Source organism: Notamacropus eugenii, chromosome 2 (assembly GCF_028372415.1).
Source record: "Notamacropus eugenii isolate mMacEug1 chromosome 2, mMacEug1.pri_v2, whole genome shotgun sequence".
NCBI lineage: Eukaryota > Metazoa > Chordata > Mammalia > Diprotodontia > Macropodidae > Notamacropus > Notamacropus eugenii.
In genome coordinates, this window is record NC_092873.1 from 222,304,597 (window position 1) to 222,326,130 (window position 21,534).

The window sequence follows — 21,534 nt, forward strand, 5'->3', positions numbered from 1 at the left end:
CCTGAGCTTTCTACTGCAGTCCTGATGAGTTCAAGTAATGTTTATGGAACATTACAGGAGTATGCTGGTAAATGTTTAAAAACCAGAAGGAAAAAAAATTACGCAGATAATTTCAAGTTTAATCAGCATTATTAACACTTTCTTAAAGTGAGAAAGCAACAAAATAATAGATTAAGCAACCTTCTTTCTAAAAGGGGGCAGTTTCTGAGGTATAAATGATCATGATCTAGTTAGCGATAGTTTCAGCACACCCCTATAATAAGTCACCCGACCTTCCTCAGACTTATTTTCATCATCAGTGAAATGAAGCTAAGAATTGCACTTGCCATCGCAGACTTACTGGAAGATCAAATGAGACAATGTAGGTAAAGTGCTTTGCAAAACTTAAAGCACTATAAATGTTAATTGTTATTTTGGGTCCAGCACTTCTGGGAACTCCATGTGTAGAAAGTCCCTCCTCTGATCCAGTTTAGCTATGCTTTTGTTACTTATAATCTGAGATAGTTGTCCAGGGCAACTTATCATCACACAGGTAGAAGATGTTAAAGGCAGGTCAGGTTTTCCTGAATCCAAGACTTTATTCTCTATCCCTTATGAAATGATGTTGCTCTCCTTTTATATTTAATATTCTGTGTAAGTGAATAAAATGCTTGCTTTTTGTAATTGGATAAAAGTATTGGGATGTCAGTCAATCAATATATTTATTAAGTGCCTACAGGGGTGAGGAACCTGCAACCTCGAGGCCAGTCGTGTCCCTCTAGGTCCTCATATGAGGCCCCTTGAATCCAGATGAATTCTTACTAAAAGAATTTGTTCTGTGACGTTTGGATTCATTCATGGGACCACACTTGAAGACCTAGAGGGCCACATGTGGCCTCATGCTGCAGGTTCTTCACTCCTGGTACAGTGTGCCAGGATGTAAGCTCATCTTCCACATACTCATGGAATACATCTTCAGAACAACCGCAGTAGTACAAAAAATAAGAATCACCTATACCTTGTTTTGTTTCCCCAAAAGCACATGATTTTGATTTCTTCTGCTAGGCCTCTATATTTTAAAACAGACTCATTCCAGATAGTCTGAAAATTATGAGTATTCAGTATGAAAAAAGCTATTTAAAAATACTGTTCTTAAACTTTATGGATCAATGTTGCTTTGGAGTAATTGGGGTCAATAATGCCCTAAGGATAATTTGGCGTATGTACTTATTAAGGAATTTTTCATCTATTATTGTCATCTATATAAATGTATATAGTCACCTATATATAATTATAATTATAAATATCTATTATTGCATTACTAACATGCATATATAATATAGAATATAATACATAGCTTCTAAAGTACATTTTTGCTCATTTCATTGTATCTTTCTAGGTATTCGGTTGATGTTATATTTTTTAGCCTACAATAATATTACACAATGAATAGCATTTTCTTGCATCATTCACAGCAATTTTTAAATCAAGATTCCTTAAAGGTAGTCTTTCTGTAATTTCTGATGGCAGTGACTTGCTCCTGTATCATCTCAAAAGCTCCTCCATATCTGTAATCAAATGTTTCTTCTTCATACATTGCTTATATCACTGGTGGTGGTGTGCTCATTCTTATTATTATTATTTAGAAGGAGAGCTTTCTTCACAATTGCCCTGTGAGGAATAATGGACATAAACATAGGCTCATAGATCTGGAACTGAGAGATCTGAGTCCAATCCCCTCATTCTGCAAATAAAGAAACTGAGGCTCAAAGAAGTCACCATACTTGCCCTGGAAAGGCACTAAGTGGTAGAGGGCTGGAAAATAAACCCTGGTTCTCTGACTCCTAAGTCCCATGACCTTTAATGTAAAACAGAGAAAAATAATAGTTGTTTTCCCAAAGATTTTAGTTACCTATACATTCCAATTTCAAATAGGATGAAAATATCCATAGGATAGTATGGTATATCAGAAAACCGTAGAAGTAAATATGTGTGTGTGAAAAGAAGGTTAACCAAGATTTAAAGCTAATTAACCAATTGACTAAATTTAACCAAGTTCAGACTAGTTTCAGGTACCTCAAAAAGAAGAGGGGAAAAAAAGAATTAGACTTTGATTTATCTTTGTGGACAAAGTACCATTTACACTTTTAAAACCCTTCCTTTTCTATCTACACATACCTTTTTTTGTAAAAAAGCAAAGTATGCACTGTTTGGTATATAATTGAACTCATCCACAACCCATGTATTTTTTTAAATTAAAGAATTGTAAACGAAGGGAGCTGTGTCCCCTTCATTGAATAGGTGGACTTTTACCATGCATTCTGAGGACACTGTCACATAATGACTGTACTCTGTTCCTTCAAACCTTCTTTGTGGATGTGTTTTATATCCTGAGAATTGTCTCATAGGACAGATGTTTTCAGGCAGAGGTCATTGAAAGGGCCTGGGATTTCAAGCATCCTTCTGTATTTTCAAACTTCTTTTGGAAAGGGTCAGTCCCGTTTTTGGAGATTTAAATCCCAGCTCCTGTGGCAACTGTCATGATTCAGTGTCCTGTCATTGGGGTGAAGGAGGTGGGTGGGGGAAATTGTTCTCATCAATTCAGATGACTTCCTAAAGAGCAAGTCATGGCATTTAGCTGTTCATTTGACCAGAGCAGTTCCTTTCTTGACACTGTCCTCTATTCATAACATTTTACTTACCTCTTGATGTGGGAATAGTGTGGGAGCTGGAAATGGAGCTGGAAGAGAGGACTCATTGGTGCCTCTACAACAGCATGAGACCCATATAGCATGGGAAAGCCAACTTGGAAAAAGCATTGGGAAAGCCAATCAGAATATATTGGAATCCAAATATAAAGGAAACAAAGACAAGTAAAGAGGATCAGGGAATGTGAACTGGATTTGAATCACTCAGCTACAGTTTGGGTGCCTACCATAATATAGGAGAAGGGGATCATCTGCTCAGCTACAGAACTTTATGCTAGCCTGTTTCTCATTCTCTCACAAGTCATTTATAGAAGGTCAACTTAGGAAAATTCAGAGTTTGGGTTCCATTTTGATGAGCATCTAAAACTCATGTGCTAACTCTAGTCTTATCCAAAGTCCTTTTGCATTTCTTGGGCTTTAAAAGATGGCAATGAGAATAGACTTTCTCACAAGATTTCTGATACTTCTTCTTCCAGTTAACTTGGAAGAATACCTTGAAAGTCGTGTGGGGAAAAAACATTTCAGCATTCTTACAGTCCTAATGGGAACCTAGAAAATAAAGGTGTGGGGGAAAAAATGCTAAAAGTGTCTTAGGACTCCCACAAAGGCTCAGTTTAAGATTTTTAGAAAGAGTTGGAATTGTCCCTCATTGGGAAGGAACTGACTTATCAGTCATTTCTTGTCAACCCCCTTTTTTGTTGAGGGGATATTGGCCCGACAAAAAACTCCCAGTAGTTTTCTGTTCTAAAGTACTACCTTTGATAGGACTAGAATCTCAAACAAAAATGCTCTAGTCTTTCATGGTAGTTTGGTTTTTTTTAAGAGGTTTTCAGTTGAATTCACCAAATACTCATTGACTAGCATGTGTAAAAAACTATACTAGTTGATGAAAGAGATACTGTGAGATGAGAGAGATACATGACCTCATGGAATTTATAGTCTAATAGGGTAGTGTTTATTATTGTTATTAAAAATATATTGTTAAAGTTTCCATTTGGCACCTGTACTATGTGCCAGGAAGTATTCTGAGCCTTTGTTAGTGATAACTGGAAAGACTTCATTTGACCTTTTTAAAACAAGTCAATGCTTGGCTTACCCATGTCTTTTAATGAAGACTCTGGTTAATTCTCTATGACTCGAACTTGACATATCTCTGAAAAGTACAGATCTAAGGCAGTGCAAACTTGGTTGTATATTTTGAATGCAATTCAGTTCAAATTCTGGAAGCAATAAGAGGGTAGATAAACTAGAGTCACCACCCTGGTGGAGCTAAAAGTTTAGTTGCAAATACACACCGATAACTATAGATCACAATATTTCATGACAAAACGTTAGAGCTACAAACAGCATGAATTCAGAGAGGGAAGGTCGTTACTAATCAGGAAATTAGGAAAGGTTCCCTGATAGAAGAACCTTGCTGGAATTTGAGTTTGGTATTACAGGATGAGTAGGAATTCAACAGGCAAAGAGGAAAAAGGAGGGTCTTCTAGATATAAGAAATAGTAAGTAAAAAATATATTTGGGGATTGAAATATTCTCCATCTAGCTGCTTAGCTAGATGGAACTTAGAGTGTATGGAGAAGAGTGCTGTAAGATAAGGCTGGAAAGGTAGGACTGTGCCAGATTGTGCAAGGCTCTTGAACTCTAAGCTAAAGAGTTTGAACTTTCTTCAGTAGACAGTAGGGACTAAACAAATACAAGTCCCTATTGTTATTATTTTACTTTACAAGGGTGATTCAAAATGAAAATTTTGGCTTAGGGAGCCCCTTAAGGCTCTTTGCTATAGTATTATTTATCCATAACACCCAATTGACGTCAATGGGAATTACACATACATCAACGATGTCACGTTGAGCCCTTAAGTATTTATGACCAACACCTCATTGCTTAGGCTTACTCTGATGTTTTTTAGTTCCATTTCCCATTGGACACTGCTGTTGCTGTTACCCCTTGGGTTGCTGCAGTTACCGCTCTTGATGATATCAAACAGTCCCAGCTGGAGAGACTAGGGATCTGGGAGCAAGCATTTTTTTTTCTCTGCCTGTTCTACTAGTCTATTAAGTCTTGCAAATCACTGAATCATCTTTATGGGAGGGAAGGGGAAGGTAGCCAAATGGTTTTAGATGCTAGAAGAGTTTCAAACACTGGACCAGTGATGGGGTTAGCCTGGTGCTAAATAAAGATAAATAAATGGCAGGAGGAAACAAGGGAGTAAAAATCCCCTGCTTTATGACAGCTTTGTGAACTTGGCAACTTACCAATTTCCTTACCTATAAATTTACTCTTCTTCAAAAATTATCATCTGCAAAACTCCTATTTGCTTATAATAAGAATCTCTGCATTTTGTAGGCCCTCACATTCTGACCTTTCTTTCCCTGTCCTATCCAATACTGGCGTTCTTTAGTATTGACTTCTTAATCAAGAGTTATTCAACTTGCACAGAGGCAATCCCTTTGCTGGTAAGGCAAGGCTGAGAGCAAAGCAGAGTTTTCTCGAGGATGCAAATGAAGACTTGTCTTTTATCATCAGGCTTCCCTAGGAAAATTCTTGGTATGAAAATAGCCTTAATCAAAAATTTAAGGCATAGTGTCTACAAAGTCATCTTTGAATTCAGAAAGACCTAGATAGGTCTGACATATGCCAGCTGTGTGACCCTAGGCAAGTCACTTAATTTCTCAGAGCTCTAGGAAGGTCTTTAAGACTAATAAGTTGCAAAGAAGGTGCCAATCTGCATCAGTAGAGGGAAATCCAACACCCAAGAAATCTTTATGGGGGGGAACATGTAGCCTCAAGGCCACATGTGGCCCTCTAGGTCCTCAAATGTGGCCTTTTGACTGAATCCAGACTTCATAGAACAAATAATAATAGGACTTGATATTAATTAATAAAAAGATTTGTTCTGTGAAGTTTGGATTCTGTCAAAGAGGCATACTTGAGAACCTAGAAGGCCACATGTGGTCTTGAGCTCCACAGGTTCCCCATTTCTACTATACCAAGGAAATCACAGGTCCATTCCTTAGCCCTATCATTCTACAAGCTACAGCTGCTGCATGTTATAGATAAGAACAGCTGAATCTTATTTCCTGTTGAATTATTTCTCCATCTCTCGAAGCAGTAATGGCATACATATAATACCACCGTTCAATTCAATAGCTATTTATTATTGTACATCTAGTGTGTGTTCAGCACTGTTAGAAACTATCAAGATTAAAAACAAGTCTAAGATATGACTGATTGTTTTAACAAACATCCCAAAATGTTTTTTTCTCCCTCTGAGTCAATATGGAATCAAGAATTTCTGTCAAAGCTTCTGACACATTTCTTTGAATATCCTCAGTAGTGGCAAATATTAATCCTCTGAGGTTGGATTTGATTTCTGAAAGCTGCCAGGAATCATTTGCCACCAGCAACGTTGGTAAAGGGGCTTGATATTTAAGCTTGGTACAACTGTTCCTGGCCCTCCCCCCCCCCAAAAAAAAATCAAGACTATAAATGAATGGTTTTCTTAAGTAAATCATAAACTAACTTTGAACACAATTCCAAATGTTTTAAGCAATAATTGTATTGTTGAAATAAGCATATAGTCTCCCAGGGTGACTACTTTTAAAGCTACAACACTTATAAGGTCTAATCAGACCATGAGAGAGCTACAAGGAGCTAAAAAGATGTAGTAAAAAGCTTTTAATGTCTAATTGTTTGATAGTATACTCTCTCTGTCATATATCTATTTATCTATACATACATATATATATTTTCCCATCTCTGCCATACACATGTAAATGTATATGTCAGGTAAAGAGATCATTTTTGACTGGAAGAACTAGAGAAGACTTCATGGAGAAAATGGTTTTGTACAGGAAGTGATAGTTGAAATGTATCTTAAAGGTGGTTAAACTTTGAATAGGCAGAGATGTGATTGGGGGGACATTCTCAGAAACATCTGAGATGGAAGTATATGACATATTCAAACGATTAATCATCAGGCATTTATTAGGTATATGCCATGTGCTGGGCATTGTACTAGCTTCTGGGGATACAAATACAAAGAAAGAAATAAGCAGCTTACATTCTAATGAATGAAAGGGGAATATTTAGGGGACAATGAGAAGACCAACCTTACTAGAGCAGACATGGGCAACCATATGATTTTTTTTCTTTTTTAAAAAATTTCTTTAATAACACTTTCCCCAATTGCAACTTTTTTTAAAGTTTTGAATTCCACTTTTTACCCCCTCCTTCCCTCCCTCTCTCCCCACTTCCTGCAATGGTAAGCAATCTAATGTGTGTTATACATGTGTAATCATATAAAATACTTTCATATTAGTCATTTTGTGCAAGGAGACTAGAAAATAAAGAGACAGAGAGAAGGAGAAAGAAGGATGGATGGAAGAAGAGAGAAAGAAAAAAGAAGAAGGAAGGAAGGAAGAAAGGAAGGAAGGAAGGTTCAGTCTGTATTCAGGCAACATCATTTCTTTTTCTGGAGGTGGATAGCATTTTTCATCATGAGTCCTTTAGGGTAGTCTTCAATTATTGTGTTTCTGAGAATAGCTAAGTCATTCACAGTTCTTTATCATACAGTGTTGCCCTCTTACTGTGTACAACATTCTTCTGGTTCTGCTCACTTCAGAATGCATCAGTCATGTAAGTCTTTCCAGGTTTTTCTGAACTTATCCTGTTTGTCATTTCTTATTGCACAATAATATTCCACTACAATCATATACCACAACTTTTTCAGCCATTCCCCAACTGATGGGCATCCCTTCAATCTCCAATCCTCAGATACCAGAAAAAGAGCTGCCATAAATATTTTTGTACAAGTAGGGGTCCACCTAAAATAGGACAGGTTCTGGAAGTACACAAGGGGTCCATACCAAGGAGGTCAGCAAAGGCAGGAAGGAATAGAAAGTTATTATAAGCCCAAGTTCGCAAAAAGTCCAAGAGTCCTGCTCAAGCAGGAGGGGGGAAAAACAGGGTTGGTAGATGTAGAAAGGGAAGTCCCAAACTCTCAGATATTAGTTAAGGCAAAAAAGAATATGCAGATACCTCATATTTGGGCCATTAGAAACTCAGCAAGACTTTAAGAGGATTAGTCAGTTCTCATCAGTCAGAAGAGGCTATTTGCTTAAAATTATAGTCTAATGTGAAAAGCATTAGTTCAGGAATCAATTTGTTTCAGATCCTTAATCTACTCTTTATTTACTGCGTAACTTTAAGTAAGGTACTAAACTTCTCTCTCAGCCTTATCTATAAAATGAGGGAGATTAGATTAGATGCCTTCTAAAGTGTCTACCAGATCCAGATCCTATAAAACTAGTGTTAATAGGCTTCTATTAATCTTTTTAATATATCCTTGTGGGTGGGCATGTTCCTGGACCACACAAGTGGTGATTCCAACTAAAAAGAAACCAAAGTAAATTCTGCTCCTGATATTTCCACTTTTTCTGATTTTTAGTGAACTTAACAGTTTTCAACAATCACAGGAATTTCAATATGCAAAGAATAAGAAAAAGGATTGAAAAAGAATTTGTGAATTTCTATTATCTAGTTTGATTTTTGAGAAGTACATTTACATAATGTTCGTACATAATTAAACAAGGTTCTATCAAAGCGATTCTATTTGTGGTTATTTCTGTACTTTTTGGTTTTATTTTTTGTACATTAAAAAAAATTTCATATCCTTCTTGCGTATCTGTCATACCCACTAACCTACCACCTCCCTACTTCCAGTAGAAGCTCTTCCTCATCAAATATAATACAAAGACAGGGAGAGAAATGCTTAAGATGAACTCACACTGAAATACAGGTTTGAAGGCTATTCAATTCAACAATCTATTAAGTACCTACTATGTGTAAAACACTATACTAGGTATTATCTGAATAGATAAAAAAAAATAACCAGTTACCACTCATCAAGAATACATCCCTGAGGGCTAAAGATATGCTTTTGGTAGTTACCACCATAGAATTTAAGCCCTGAGTATCAAGAAATGTACAGAGGTTTAAGGTCTTGCTTTTACCATCCCAAGCAGAAAGGCTTCTAATGAGTCATGATACACTCCTATATTTTCCTTCCTTCTACACTTTGAGTGCTTAAATGAACGATTTCTGAGTTAATACATGAGGGTGCCAGATGTATTTGTGAAAAAAAGGGAGACATCTCTGTGTGCTTATGGGAGTGGATCTACGTACCTGTAAGGAGAAAACAATTTAGTTGCCCTCTGTATTGGGGAGAGGGGAGAATTTTTAAGTTCTTTGATAGGAATAATATGCATCTCCTTTTTTCATATCAGTTTTGCCATAGGATATCAATGTCATATTCAAACAGCCTCCCCTGAAACTGCATACCCAGAGGTTTGGACAAGGCATTTCACATAACTCAAAATATGCAGTGTAAACAAACTGGGCTTTTTAGTATGAAGTGTACCAAATTAGAGAAACCAGACGCCTTGGTTGGCTTGGAACAGTCTTGGATTTTGATTGGCCTTCTTTCTGGGCTAACCATTTGCTTTGGGTTTTTCCCCCCTCCTTCGCCTTCCTTTAAAGAAAGATGCATCAGTTTTTCAGAAAGCTGCAAGCTCAGTCAGTGAGGAACACAACTCACCCTAGTGTAAACTCTTAAGTGGTCTGTAAAAAATAAGGTTTTTAATTAAAATTGGCATGCCTGTATTTCTAGCCCATGGCAAACAGATTGCTAGAGATCTCATGTAAGAGACATTTAATCATACCTTCAGTGTGGTTCTAAAATGTGAAGTACCCTTCTGTGAATGATTTTTTTTTTTTGCTTCAACCGTAGAACATTAAACGTTCCCATTTTTGCCAATTCTACTTTAATGAGAAAACACTTAGGGACATTGAAAATATCTTTAGATCCAAATATCTGAAAGTTCCTTATGTGCATTAACCCATCAATCTTCACAACACTCATGAGAGATGGGTCCAAACATTAGAAAAGGAAGTCTGCCTCACAGTGAGACTGAGTGGTTTCCCACAAGTTAAAATATGAGTCAGTGACCTTGCCTACATTAACAAAGGGAAGTGAATAACTTTGGCAATTATTTGTGTAATTCATTCCCCAAAACCACTTTCACCTGAAGTATCCAGATAATGGAGCCATAGATTTCTTTTCTCCCTGGAGTTATTTTATTAGGTGATTACCTCAATTCTATTGCAGTTCTCTTGGTTAGGAAAAATGCAGCCAGTAAAAACAAACCCAAGACTCTGGTGCACTCCCCAGACTGCTTATCGACCAGGTTCATCACAGCTTAAGGGCAGGGACTGTGATACATATCCTTCGTCATTTCTTGCATCAATCACCTAGCTGGGTGTTTCTCACCTAGTGGACATTTACTCACTTTCACCATGTGACTGAGCCCAGAACATTTCTTCACCATTTTGAACTGTAGTTCAGATATCATATGGCACTGAATAGATCTAAGATATATCTTTCAATATCAATCACATAGCCAATGTTTATTAAACATTTTCCATATGATCATCGAGATGCTAGGTGTTTTGGTAATCACTGGAGAAGTATAAGACGTCTCAGGCCTCCAAACTTAATAATCTAGCAGAGAACACCAAGCTAATGTACTATATATTAAAATATGTGAATTATTGCCACATTACTAATTTGCTGACCAAAAAGTTATGATTTTTTTTTCAAAATTGCATAGTGAGATTGGTGTAGTGAGATGAAAACACCTCCCTTATTTCTCTATGGGCTCTTTCGAAATGTAGTGGCCTCTCCAGCCAACAGACCTCAGTAATGAAAACACTACAGCAGTCTCTCCAGGGTGAGTACCTTGTTTTGTCACCCATTTAATCAAAGCATTTTTTAAAACAGGTATTCCAAGGACTTCATTATGTGCATTCATGATACTCTATGGTCATGCAGAAAAGAATATCAAAAACAGGGCTGACTCTAGCACCAAAATAAACCAATACTGTCTCATTCTTTTAAATACTACTACTAATAATATATTTATAAAGTGATTTACAGCTTACCAATCTTATTTGGCCCTAAATATCCTTGAAAGGTAGGTAGGCAGTAATGGATTAAGATTCTCCTGACTCCCTTCCTAGGCACCACTAGCCCTATAACTTCCCTAACTTTTTCCATTTTGAACTAGTTGGAAAGACTGGGGAGCAGAAGAATCCTCTATGGAAAGTTCTTAGAAGTGACTCATGGGGAGAAAGAGCAGTAGATGTGCCTAGCCATTTTTCTTCCTAGTTTTGGCTCATTGGAGTGTTACAGAGGTTCCATGTTAACTAAAACCCACCCCAAGAAAGTCATATAGTTTAGGCATCCTTACTTCCTAATGAGTGGAATCCGGTTCCAGAGTAGGGTAGAAGAGGAAATGTCTCCTCTGGTTCTCATGATCAGGCCTTAATAGCTCCCAGAACCATTAAAAATGGGGGGACAGGGAGAAAGTTCTTGGAGAGAAGATATAACCAGTCTCTTTGTTTCTGTTTACTCTGAAGTTTTTAGTTCTGAGAGGTCTAACTTATAACAATCCTAGTCAACAGACAGGATAATTCAGCCTCAAGTAAGGTAGACATTACTGCCTTATAGACAAGAAAACTGAGGCTCAACAACATTAAACAATTTGTCCAACGATATTATACATCAGCATATCCCCAATTTGAATCTAGGGATAGTATTGCTGAGGATGACAAGTTTGTAATTGATGTTTTCTTTTAAGAAAAACTAAAAATTAAGCAAGCTCTAAAGGTCCAAATTTGGAAAACTGATTCAGTAATTCTAGAACATCATTTATATAATCACTGTATTTGGTTGTGAATTTATTATTACGTGCCTGCTATGTATACTATCTTATATTTAGCTACTAGGGGAAGACCCCTCACCAACAAATAACTTTAAAATATGGAACTATCAAGAGGCATTCCAGTGTGGTGTAGTAGATAGAATGCTGAACTTGAAGGCAGAAAGGCTTGGGTTCAGATCTTGCCACTGACACTAGATGTGACCACAGCTAGTGGGTCTCTGAGCCACCACCATCTCTCAAGACTTAATTTATAAAGTGATCATGGTATGCAATAATTGAAGGACTATCTACTCCTGCAAAATCATAGATCCTTGATGTACATGAAAATCTCAAGTCAGTTATGGCCAATATACCCAAACCATACTTTTGAAATTCTGTATTGTTGCAAAAATCAGGCCAAAGTAATTTCTTATGAAACAAATTAGTTATTTTTAATGGCCCCTCACATTCAGTCTCCCTCTTTAGATGTACAATAAGGAGTATTGATGAACTTGGGAAAACTGAGGACAAAGGCAGTAAAGGATTTGAATTCCGCAGTTGGCACCTTCCCAATATAATTACATTAATAACCAACATCTAAATCTCAATTTTTAGCATTCACTGTCTGCGAGGCAGCTAGGTAGCATGCTGAATAGAGTTCTGGGCCTGGAGTCAGGAACACTTGAGTTCAAATGCAACCTCCAACATTTACTATCTGTGTGACCTTAGGCAAATCACTTAAGCCCTGTTTGTCTCAGTTTCCTCAACTGTAAAATCGGGATCATAATAACACCCACTCCCACAGAGATGATGCTGTGCTTAGCACAGTGTCTGGCATATATAGTAAGAGCTTAATAAATGCTTTTTCTTCCCCTACGTGGAAGTAGGGTTTTTATATTCCTAAGTAAAAATAGTATCACACAGTCTAGCAGTTGTGATAGCAGTTCAGCACCGTAGGGACTGAAGGTTCTCCTACATCGGTAATTCATTTTTGTAAACTGGTACCATTTAGCTCAACTTTAAGTTTTGGAGTTGGGCAGCTAGGTGGTACAGTGGATAGAGCATCAGTACAGAAGTCAGGAGGACCTGAGTTCAAATCTCACCTCAGACACTTGACATTCACTAGCTGTGTGACCTTGGACAGCAAGTCACAACCCCAGTTGCCTCATCCTGGGTCATCTGTAGTCATCCTGATGAATATCTGGTTACTGGATTCCGATGGCTCTGGATGGACCTGCACAGCCCTCACTCACTCAAAACAAAGTCAAGTGCAAGTCATGTCATCATTTCTCTGATGGCATGATCTTCTTTGGCAACAAAGGACGAATACACAAGTTTTGGAGTGTTTTTTCTCTCTTTTTCTTTTTTGAACCAAAACTATAATTTTATCAGCATAGACCAGAAAGGGTATTCCTTCTGCCAATGATCATCAGCCCTTGTTCAGCAATTTAGAGTGAGCTGCTGAGGTCAAGTAAGCCAAGGGTCACACAGCCAATATGTATCAGGTCTTCATAAGTATCAACTAACTGCTCCAAAATGCCTCTTATTTTCTAATCTCTTAAAAGGAAATAATAACCTCTGTCAGTGGACTCAAGTGAGAACTAAGTAATACAAATAACTGTACAACATGTTGCAAGTATATAAGATGTAAATCAGTAGTTCTTTCATATCAAATTTTCTAAATATGTAATGAAATAAATAAAAAATAATTATTAAAAATGAAAATGGGAAATATTTGATGAAATAAATCAGTAGTTCTGAAAGCAATACTATGAGTTTCCTGGTGAATATCCACTGGGTAAGTCTGTTTTGTGGTAAATAGGTCAAAGCTAGAAGTAATATCCTGTACTTTACTTTGCCTGAATACAGGACTCATCAGTACCGTGATTTGTAGGAAAAGAAAAGTACAAGATGCATAATAAAGAAAGAGGAGAAAAGTGGAAAGGGCATTGACTGTGGAGTCCTCTACCTCTTTATTACTTGAGTGTGACCTCTGGCAATGAGCCAAACTACCAACAAGCCATTATTAAGTACAATGAGCCAAACTACCAACAAGCCATTATTAAGTACCTGTTAAGTGGCAGACACTGGGCAAAATCCTGTGGATACAGTCCCTGTCCTCAAGGAGAATACATTCTTAACCATTTTTTTTTCAAGTCCAAGTCACCCTTTCTCATCAAGACTAGGGGTACAAAGGCTACTCACAGGCTCTATCCCAGAGGAACTTTCACCTCTTCAATTTTTTACCTATGCCAATTTGCCTTGTGTAGACACTTTGGTGCCCCCTATTCCCAAGGACTCGCCATATTAACACAAAGCAGTGTGGATACCCATTGCTCACTGCAGCTTAGAACTTCTGAGCAGCCTCACCTTCCCCATAACTAGAACTGCAGGTGGTGGCTACAACACCTGAAGAGTTTACATTCAAACATTTATTTTTTTAACCTACAAATCTTATGTGAATGACAACTTGTATTGAAACAAGCTATGTTCATAAGTTCAACATGCACATTTAGAAACATATACAGAATAAATGAGGCAGCTAAGTGGCACTGTTGATAGAATACCATGCTTAGAGTTAGGGAGATTCCTCTTCCTGAGTTCAAATCTGACCTCAGACACTTACTAGCTGTGTGGCCCTGTGCAAGTCACTTGAACCTGTTTGCCTCAGTTTCCTCATCTATAAAAGGAACTGGAGAAGGACATGGCAAATCATTCCAGCATCTTTACCAAGAAAACTCCAAATAAGGTCAGGAAGAGTTGGACACAACTGAAATGGTTGAACAGCAATAACAAAACAGAATAAATACAACATAAAAATATAAGGCAGTTAAACACAAGGTTTGAAAAGATACTCAAAGGGTAATTCACACACAAGTCATTTAACATCTTTGACCTTCTGTTTCCTCATCTATAAAACGGGAATTGTAATTTCTCTCAATCTCTAAAACAAAGGATTTGAACCAAGTAGCCTCTGAAATTTCATCCACCTCAGTGGTCATCTATGATTCTCAAATCCTTGTTGTTCAGTTATGTCCCTTCCTCAGGACCTCTGGACCCTAGAATGCCAATACTGTCCATGGGTTTTTCTTGGCAAAATACTGGAGTGCTTTTCCATTTCCTTCTCCAGTGGATTAGTCAAAGAGAGGTTAAGTGACTTGCCCAGGGTCACACAGCTAAGTAAATGTCTGGGGCTGGATTTGAATTTAGGTCTTCCTGACTCCAGGCCAACACTCAATCCACTGAGCCATCTAAACTACCTCTTTACACCCCTTACCTATAATTTTAATTTTTCTCCCAACACAAGACTAAGAAGTAGCTCCATAAAAAAAATTCTGATGAGTTAGACTCATTAATATTTAATCCCCAGTAGACTGTGAACTTCTTGAGATCAGGAACTTTCTTTTATCTTTCTTTATACCCCCCAACACTTAGCACCAGGCCTGACACATAATAGGTGTTTAATAAATGCTTATTGATTGACTGTGGTAGGACAACCTGAGCAATTACTAACATCTCAAAAAGGACATTAACTTTTTATCGGTTAACATTTCTATTCACATAGTTTGATTGAGCCTCAGTTCTGAAACAGGAAAAGAAAATAGTTCCATAGCTCTCCCCTGCTATGTAGTTACAATTCTCAGTGAAAGGAAGGGAGGAGATCTCCTTTTAGTAGGAATTGCACAGGGATACAACTCAGGAAATTGTTTTTATGGCCTGACTTCACATGTGTGTGCCAAAAAGTCCTGTCTTGGTACTAATCTGTTTTGAAATTTACAGAGTTGTGAAAAGTGGAGAGTTAAACTTCAGAGTAATTCAAGCTTGTTTGCCTTGCTTTGTAATGCTTTGGTGGACAGAGTGTTCAAGGGCTAATTCTCTATATTACAAACTTCATAGCTGGTTGGATCGATCAACAAACCTAGGCAGGGATGAAAACCACAACAGAAGGATTTTTAATTCAGCTACTTGGGGATGGTTGGGCCACAGCTGAAAATGTAGAAAAGAAGGTAATGTAGACCTAGCACATTAGAGGAAATTTACAAAGCTCTTATCCTTTTTGAGGTATGAGCTCCCCATCTCTTTTTTATTGGGAATCAAGTTAGGTGTCATATTAATTTCCTCATTAGTCATTTTAAACCCATTTTAATTTTTAGCTTTACAATATAGTTATCCCTTCCACACTGCAACTTTCCCATTACAGCTTAAATGGGCATTTTGGGGGAGTTTTGTAGAAGCTACAGATGACATACGAAGGCTAGCAGATGACACAGAAAAGGTTTAGAGACTCAGAAATAATAAAATATATGTATAGTATTGTATAATATCAACCTAATTTATCTTTTAATACCATAATAATTCAGATTTCTTCTCTGTTAGGGAGGACCAAGAAATTTTACATCAATTTTCTAGATTGTAGGGGTGCTGACCCCTAACCTCCATGATGTAGAAGAGATAATAGTAATTCATTCATTTATCATAGGACATTTAATGGCTATGTAGTAACCAGTCTTTCCAGTGATGGTATGTCACTATGAGACGTGCCATAATCTCCAAAAAATCAAAATTACAAGTATCCCAAAGGGCAAAGGAGAAATAAGTGGTGGGCATGGTATATCAACCATGATGACTCACACTCAAGAAGTGGTCTAAAAGATAACACTCAAAAACTGTATGATCAGAAATGGATCTAGATCATTCATGTGAGAAGAGCAAGGGAAAAACAGATGCACAGTCTAAGCAATGCACTGGTATTTGCAGAATGGTAAAAGACATGGAGAAAGATCTCTAACCCATGGGGAAGGCTCTCTATGGAGAATACATGGGAAGACATAGGTGAGTGTCTCATAGGATGGGAAGGTGTGGATGTTAGCACCCACATCATTGACATCATAGAGCTACTGAAAAAAAAATCAAGTGTAACATGAAGTGTAACACTTACTATGGCAGCTGCAATGTCCACTGAGGCACTGCTCCCTGGAGTTTGGTTAAAACTGTATTTCAGAATACAAACATATGCTTTCCATTTCCCTAATGTGTGCTCCATTCTGGAACTTTCTATAAGAGTTATTTGTTTTGTTCTGTGCCCCTTTTACTTTAACCTTATTTCATAGGGTCTTACCCTCCATAAGCTTTACAATATAGTTATCCCTTAAAGACTGTGAATAATTTTTCCTACCCAATGTATTTTTGTCCAACATCATCTTCCACCTCCTCCTCCTTCTCATCACCATCGTGATCATTGCTAACATTTATATATAAATATTTTAAAGTTTATAAAATACCTTATAAATATTATCTCATTTTATCCTCAGAGAAAAACTGGGAGGTGGGTGCTAATATTACTCCCATTTTACAGATAAGGATTTATAGATTCTCATTTGGACCAATTCATAATTGAATTGTGTCCATAGAACTGAAATGTTCAGCTAAATTATCATCAAGAACTATGATTTTTTTAATGTTTTGAACATAGTTGAGCAGTACAAACAATGCATAACAAATCCAATCTTACTGGGCTCAGAAGAATGGTGTTCAAATCTTAGCTTCCACATTTATTGACCAGATAATCATAGGGAAATCACTACCTCTGAGCTTTATTTCCTCCTCTATAAAATGAAGGCATTGAACCAGGTAACCTCTGTTGTCCCATCTATAAAATTATATGAGTCTTTAGTGTTTAACTAGCATGGTGACATGAACAATTTAGTACTCCTGTTGCTTCCTCAATGGTTCTTAAATTCCCAAGTAGTAGAAAAAGCATTGAACTAGGAATCAGAGAACTTGGGTTCTCATTTCAGCTCTGCAGTAAATAACTATGACCTTCAGTAAGTTACTTAACCTATCTGGGTCTCAGTTTCCTCATTTATAACGTAAGAGGGTTGGACTATCTGATCTCTAAGGCCCCTTCCAGGTCTAAAATTCTTTGATCCTACCAGAGCCTACTTCTTTCCATAATTCCCCTTTCATAGCCCTTCCATCTTCTGTTACTATTGACTTGCTCTGTCTTTGCCTATAAGTACACACCACCTGATTAACATAGGAGGAAATATACTGTAGTTTCTCACTTTCCAAAAAGCAGAACCATGGATGGCACTTTTCATATGCTCCAACACTAGTAAGACTAAAAATGCAAAGAAATGCTTAGATTCCATTCTAGGCTGGCTTTCATTTGTACTTTCTTTAACAAAAGATGAAAGATATCAATATTTTGCAGTTTTCTCATCTGCAAAATAGGAGTCATAGTAGCATCTACCTCCAGGATTGTGAGGATAAAATACTTATAGAGTTCTTTGCAAACCTCAAAGTGCTATGTACATGCTGACTGTTGGGATTTAAAAGAAAACAACTTGCTATGGGAGACGTTCAGCAGCATCCTGATTGTTTCAGCAGTTAAAGTCATAGACGAATGGTACCAGCGTGGCCAACACAGCTTTTCAAGGAACCAGCTGTTTATTCCTGTTAGCATTCGAGTGCAATTATTACCGTTCAAACTGAAACAACTGATGCCATCAAATAGGGGAAAGGGTCCATGTAATAATACCTATCGATTGGGAAATAAGTCATTTTATGTCGTTGCCAACGTAATTTTATGATTATGTATATAATTAGTTCCATTTATAACAACTCATTCTCCAATCATGGGAAGGAATGAGAGAGGGAACAAGATGAAACACACCTTCCTATTTAATTTCATTTTGTGACAGCAAATATTTTCATGGTCTTGAAATTGTGATTACAGTACAACTAAGCATCTTGTATTGATTAATGATACATATATAAATAAATTAAAGCAAGTTCTGCAGGGCACTTAATTCACTAATATCCCATCTAGAACAGCTAGTCTTCCCAAGTCTTTTAGCTGAACACCAGAATTTTTCTTCTAAGCATTTATTAAACTAATGTTATCTATTCAGGTGCTGTGCAAAGTTCTGTGTTGTCTCATTTGATCCTCACAATCTCCCTGGAAAGTAGGTGCTATTATTCTCATTTTACATATAAGAAAACTGAGACAGACAGGTTAAGTGACTTGCCCATCGTCACCCAGCTAGTAAGCCTCTAAGGCAGGGGTGGGAAACCTGCAGCTTCGAGGCCACATGTGGCCCTCTAGAATGATCCGCAAGGGCAGCCCTTTAACTGAATCCAAACTTCACAGAACATATCTCCACTTAATAAAAGGATTTCTTCTGTGAAGTTTGGATTCAGTCAAAGGGCTGCACTCTAGAGGGTCACCTGTGGCCACAGGCCTCCCCACCCCTGGTCTAAGACCAAATTTTAACTCAGACTCTCCTGACTCTAGGCCCAGTACCACTACTTAGCTGCCTCTCTATCTTCTACCAAACGATTTTCTCTCTACTTCCAAAAACAGCTACTTTTTAAAAAGATGTACTGTGGACTGACTTACACAAATTGAGTACTTATAATGTGCACAGCAATGTGCTAGGCGCTGTGAGGGATGGGAGCAAAACACCTAATACCCAATTTCTGATCTCAAAAAATTTACAACCCAGTAGAAAATAAATATGAAAAGTTAAAAGCCAGAGAATATAAAATCACACTAGACAAAATTGCAGAGATAATGGAAATAATTGGAAGAGATAATGGTCAGTCTGAATCATACTTTGAGGTATCTAGGATTTTATTGTGGATAAACCTACCAATAATACAGATTACAATCCAGGCATGCCTTTTCTGCCTGTGCAACACTTGTCCATTCCCTCCTGTAATGTGTCCTAATTCTTTTCCCTTAACATGACCCATTCAATTATTTCTATCCCCTACCTCCCTAACAAAGGGAGTTCCTGAATAGTGTAAACCCACTAGAAGCTGTGAAATCAAATTATGGGCCTCCAGAAAAGAATTATAATGGCATGTCCTCATAATCCACCCTCTCAAACTCTGCCTAACTGTAAGGCTTCAGAGGTTTCCAGTCCTGCCCTAAGGGCATTGTGAGCTCATGAATTATTGTCCAGCCTACTTTCTAAACAAAGGAGCTTTAACTCACCATTCACATGTTTGGATGAAAAAGCAGACATGCAAGCCTTCTGAGGTCTTCTTATAACACACAACAACAAAAAAGATTGGCACGAGGTAGATCTTACAAAAGGGACTGGAGCATTTACAAAGTTCTTCTTTTTGACTCTCCTCTAACCAGCCAATAAATAAATGGTTTCATCCTATTACAAATATGAGAGAAAAAAAAGGATGAATGCAAACAAGTAACCTCTACCTCCATTCTCCCCTGCTGCCTTCTCAGAGAAAGATGTAATTGTGCACTTAGTCCCTGGTGTCCACAATATTTTCCTTGGTTCCATATTTTGAATATGCTTTCCGCACAAAGCCAAACTAATGAATAGGGAAGTTAAAAAATATAATCAACGTGTTACATTTATACTGTTGTAGATTTTCCAAACACAGGGAAAACAAGGGATGGGTGAAAGGAAATAAATTGGCCAAAGTGAACAACATTTTTTTTTTGCATAAAACCAATGTAAAATAGAACTGTGGATCTCTCTACTTGGCAAAAACTAATGTGGAAAAAATTATATTTGAAGGAAATATCATCATAACTAAATAATATTTATTGAGCACTTCATATGCAGGACATAGACTTGGTACTTTATAATCTCTGCTTTCTACCTTATATACTAAATAAATACTTTTGTTCCTTTGGGTCCCTTCTCACATGTAATACTTTCAGTGAACATATAAAATATTTTTAGCTTACCCATTAGAAGTTAGCCAGTTGAGAAATCCCTGAGAAAGCCAGTTGAGAAAGGACACTAAGGCATTGGGCACCAAAATTTAGAGAGACTTTGGTGTGATATCTAGCTGTCCCACTCCCCCACGACCATGGACAATAAATCATTGACTCTATCTACTCTTATATATGTTGCCCTCACCTATAGAATAATGCCTGTGGTTACTTACCTCACAGAGTTGTTATGACAATTAAATGAGATGATGGATATAAAGCACTTTGTAAAACTTAAAAGTGTCACATAAATGTCAATTACTATTGAAAATCTTTGGAATGACCCCAATATTTCTCTACAAAAGTGAAATTGACTTTGTCCTGAAGCAAATGTTCATTTCATACTTCTTAGTTTGTATTGACTTGGTTCCCGGATCCAATCCTTCATTCCATGGGAGTCCAGGGAGTCGAGGCCAGGAGTCCCACAACGTTAGAGAATAGCAACTTTATTGATGAAGGAGAAGTTATTCTTGCTTAGGATTGCAGAAGGAGGCCGTTGTCAAGCAAAATCAGAAAAATAAAGTGATACCCAGTGCGTTGTTATAGTGAATCTTAATCTGACTCATCAATAAACTAAGAATACTTTCACAGAATTGGTTTGTTTGTTTGGAGTTTTGGCATTTGTATTTTTTATTATTTTCCTGTAAATCTAACTCAAGCATGCTGTTGTTAAAGTTCTCTTTTCCTAGTCCTTATTTGGCCATGTTATCCCAAGCATAAGCATATTTTATTACTATTTCTAAGTTGGAACTATCTATAACAAACTGGAGCTAGCTAGCTATGCTGTGTTGCACATTCTTTCAGTCCAGATGAAAAATACACCAAGACCAAGGTCTTCACTTCAATTTCAAGGACCTTTACCTGGTCACCATATACCCCATTCCCTTTATCTCTGATTTCCTTTTCCACACCTTCTATTTCACCTAAATAAATCACCTTTTCTACTCAGTTTCAACTCTGTACCTGAATATAGCATATATACACATATAATCATAATACAAGAAAGAGTATGATAAGGATCATAAGTGCATGGGTAAAATCAAGGCAGCTTTGAGCCCGGCTTTGAAGGATGAGTAGGCTTTCAGCAAATAAAGATGAGAGTACATGGGGTTAGAAGCAGAGGATGAGGAAAGGCACGGAGACAAGAAAGTCTGGTTCCAGCGCAGCATTCATGAGGGGAAGGCCTGTGTCTTATCTGTACTTGGTATCTTCCCTGGTGCCTAACACAGTGCACTGCACATAGCAAACGAACTTAATAAATATTTATTGAATGAATACAGTAATTCACATTGACTGGAGTCAGAGCCAGGACTTAGGGTAAGCAAGGCAG

The 21,534-nt window shown here is 37.4% G+C and overlaps 1 protein-coding gene and 1 long non-coding RNA gene across 4 annotated transcripts in view; one reads left to right on the forward strand and one right to left on the reverse strand.

Moving 5' to 3' along the window:
- LOC140522347 (uncharacterized) overlaps positions 1-19,626 on the reverse strand; it is a 55,159-nt gene extending 35,533 nt beyond the window's left edge. The window contains exon 1 of the long non-coding RNA XR_011973306.1: positions 19,455-19,626. This is a non-coding gene — a long non-coding RNA (uncharacterized lncRNA). The remainder of the gene's footprint in view (positions 1-19,454) is intronic.
- PDE7B (phosphodiesterase 7B) overlaps positions 1-21,534 on the forward strand; it is a 453,333-nt gene that overhangs the window by 309,806 nt on the left and 121,993 nt on the right. The window contains exon 2 of one of the 3 annotated variants that reach the window (XM_072637669.1): positions 10,361-10,480. The exons of the other annotated variants lie outside the window; for them this stretch is intronic. Coding sequence (XP_072493770.1) covers positions 10,453-10,480 — 28 coding nt within the window. The 5' untranslated portion in view covers positions 10,361-10,452. The remainder of the gene's footprint in view (positions 1-10,360; positions 10,481-21,534) is intronic. 3 annotated transcript variants of the gene reach the window in all.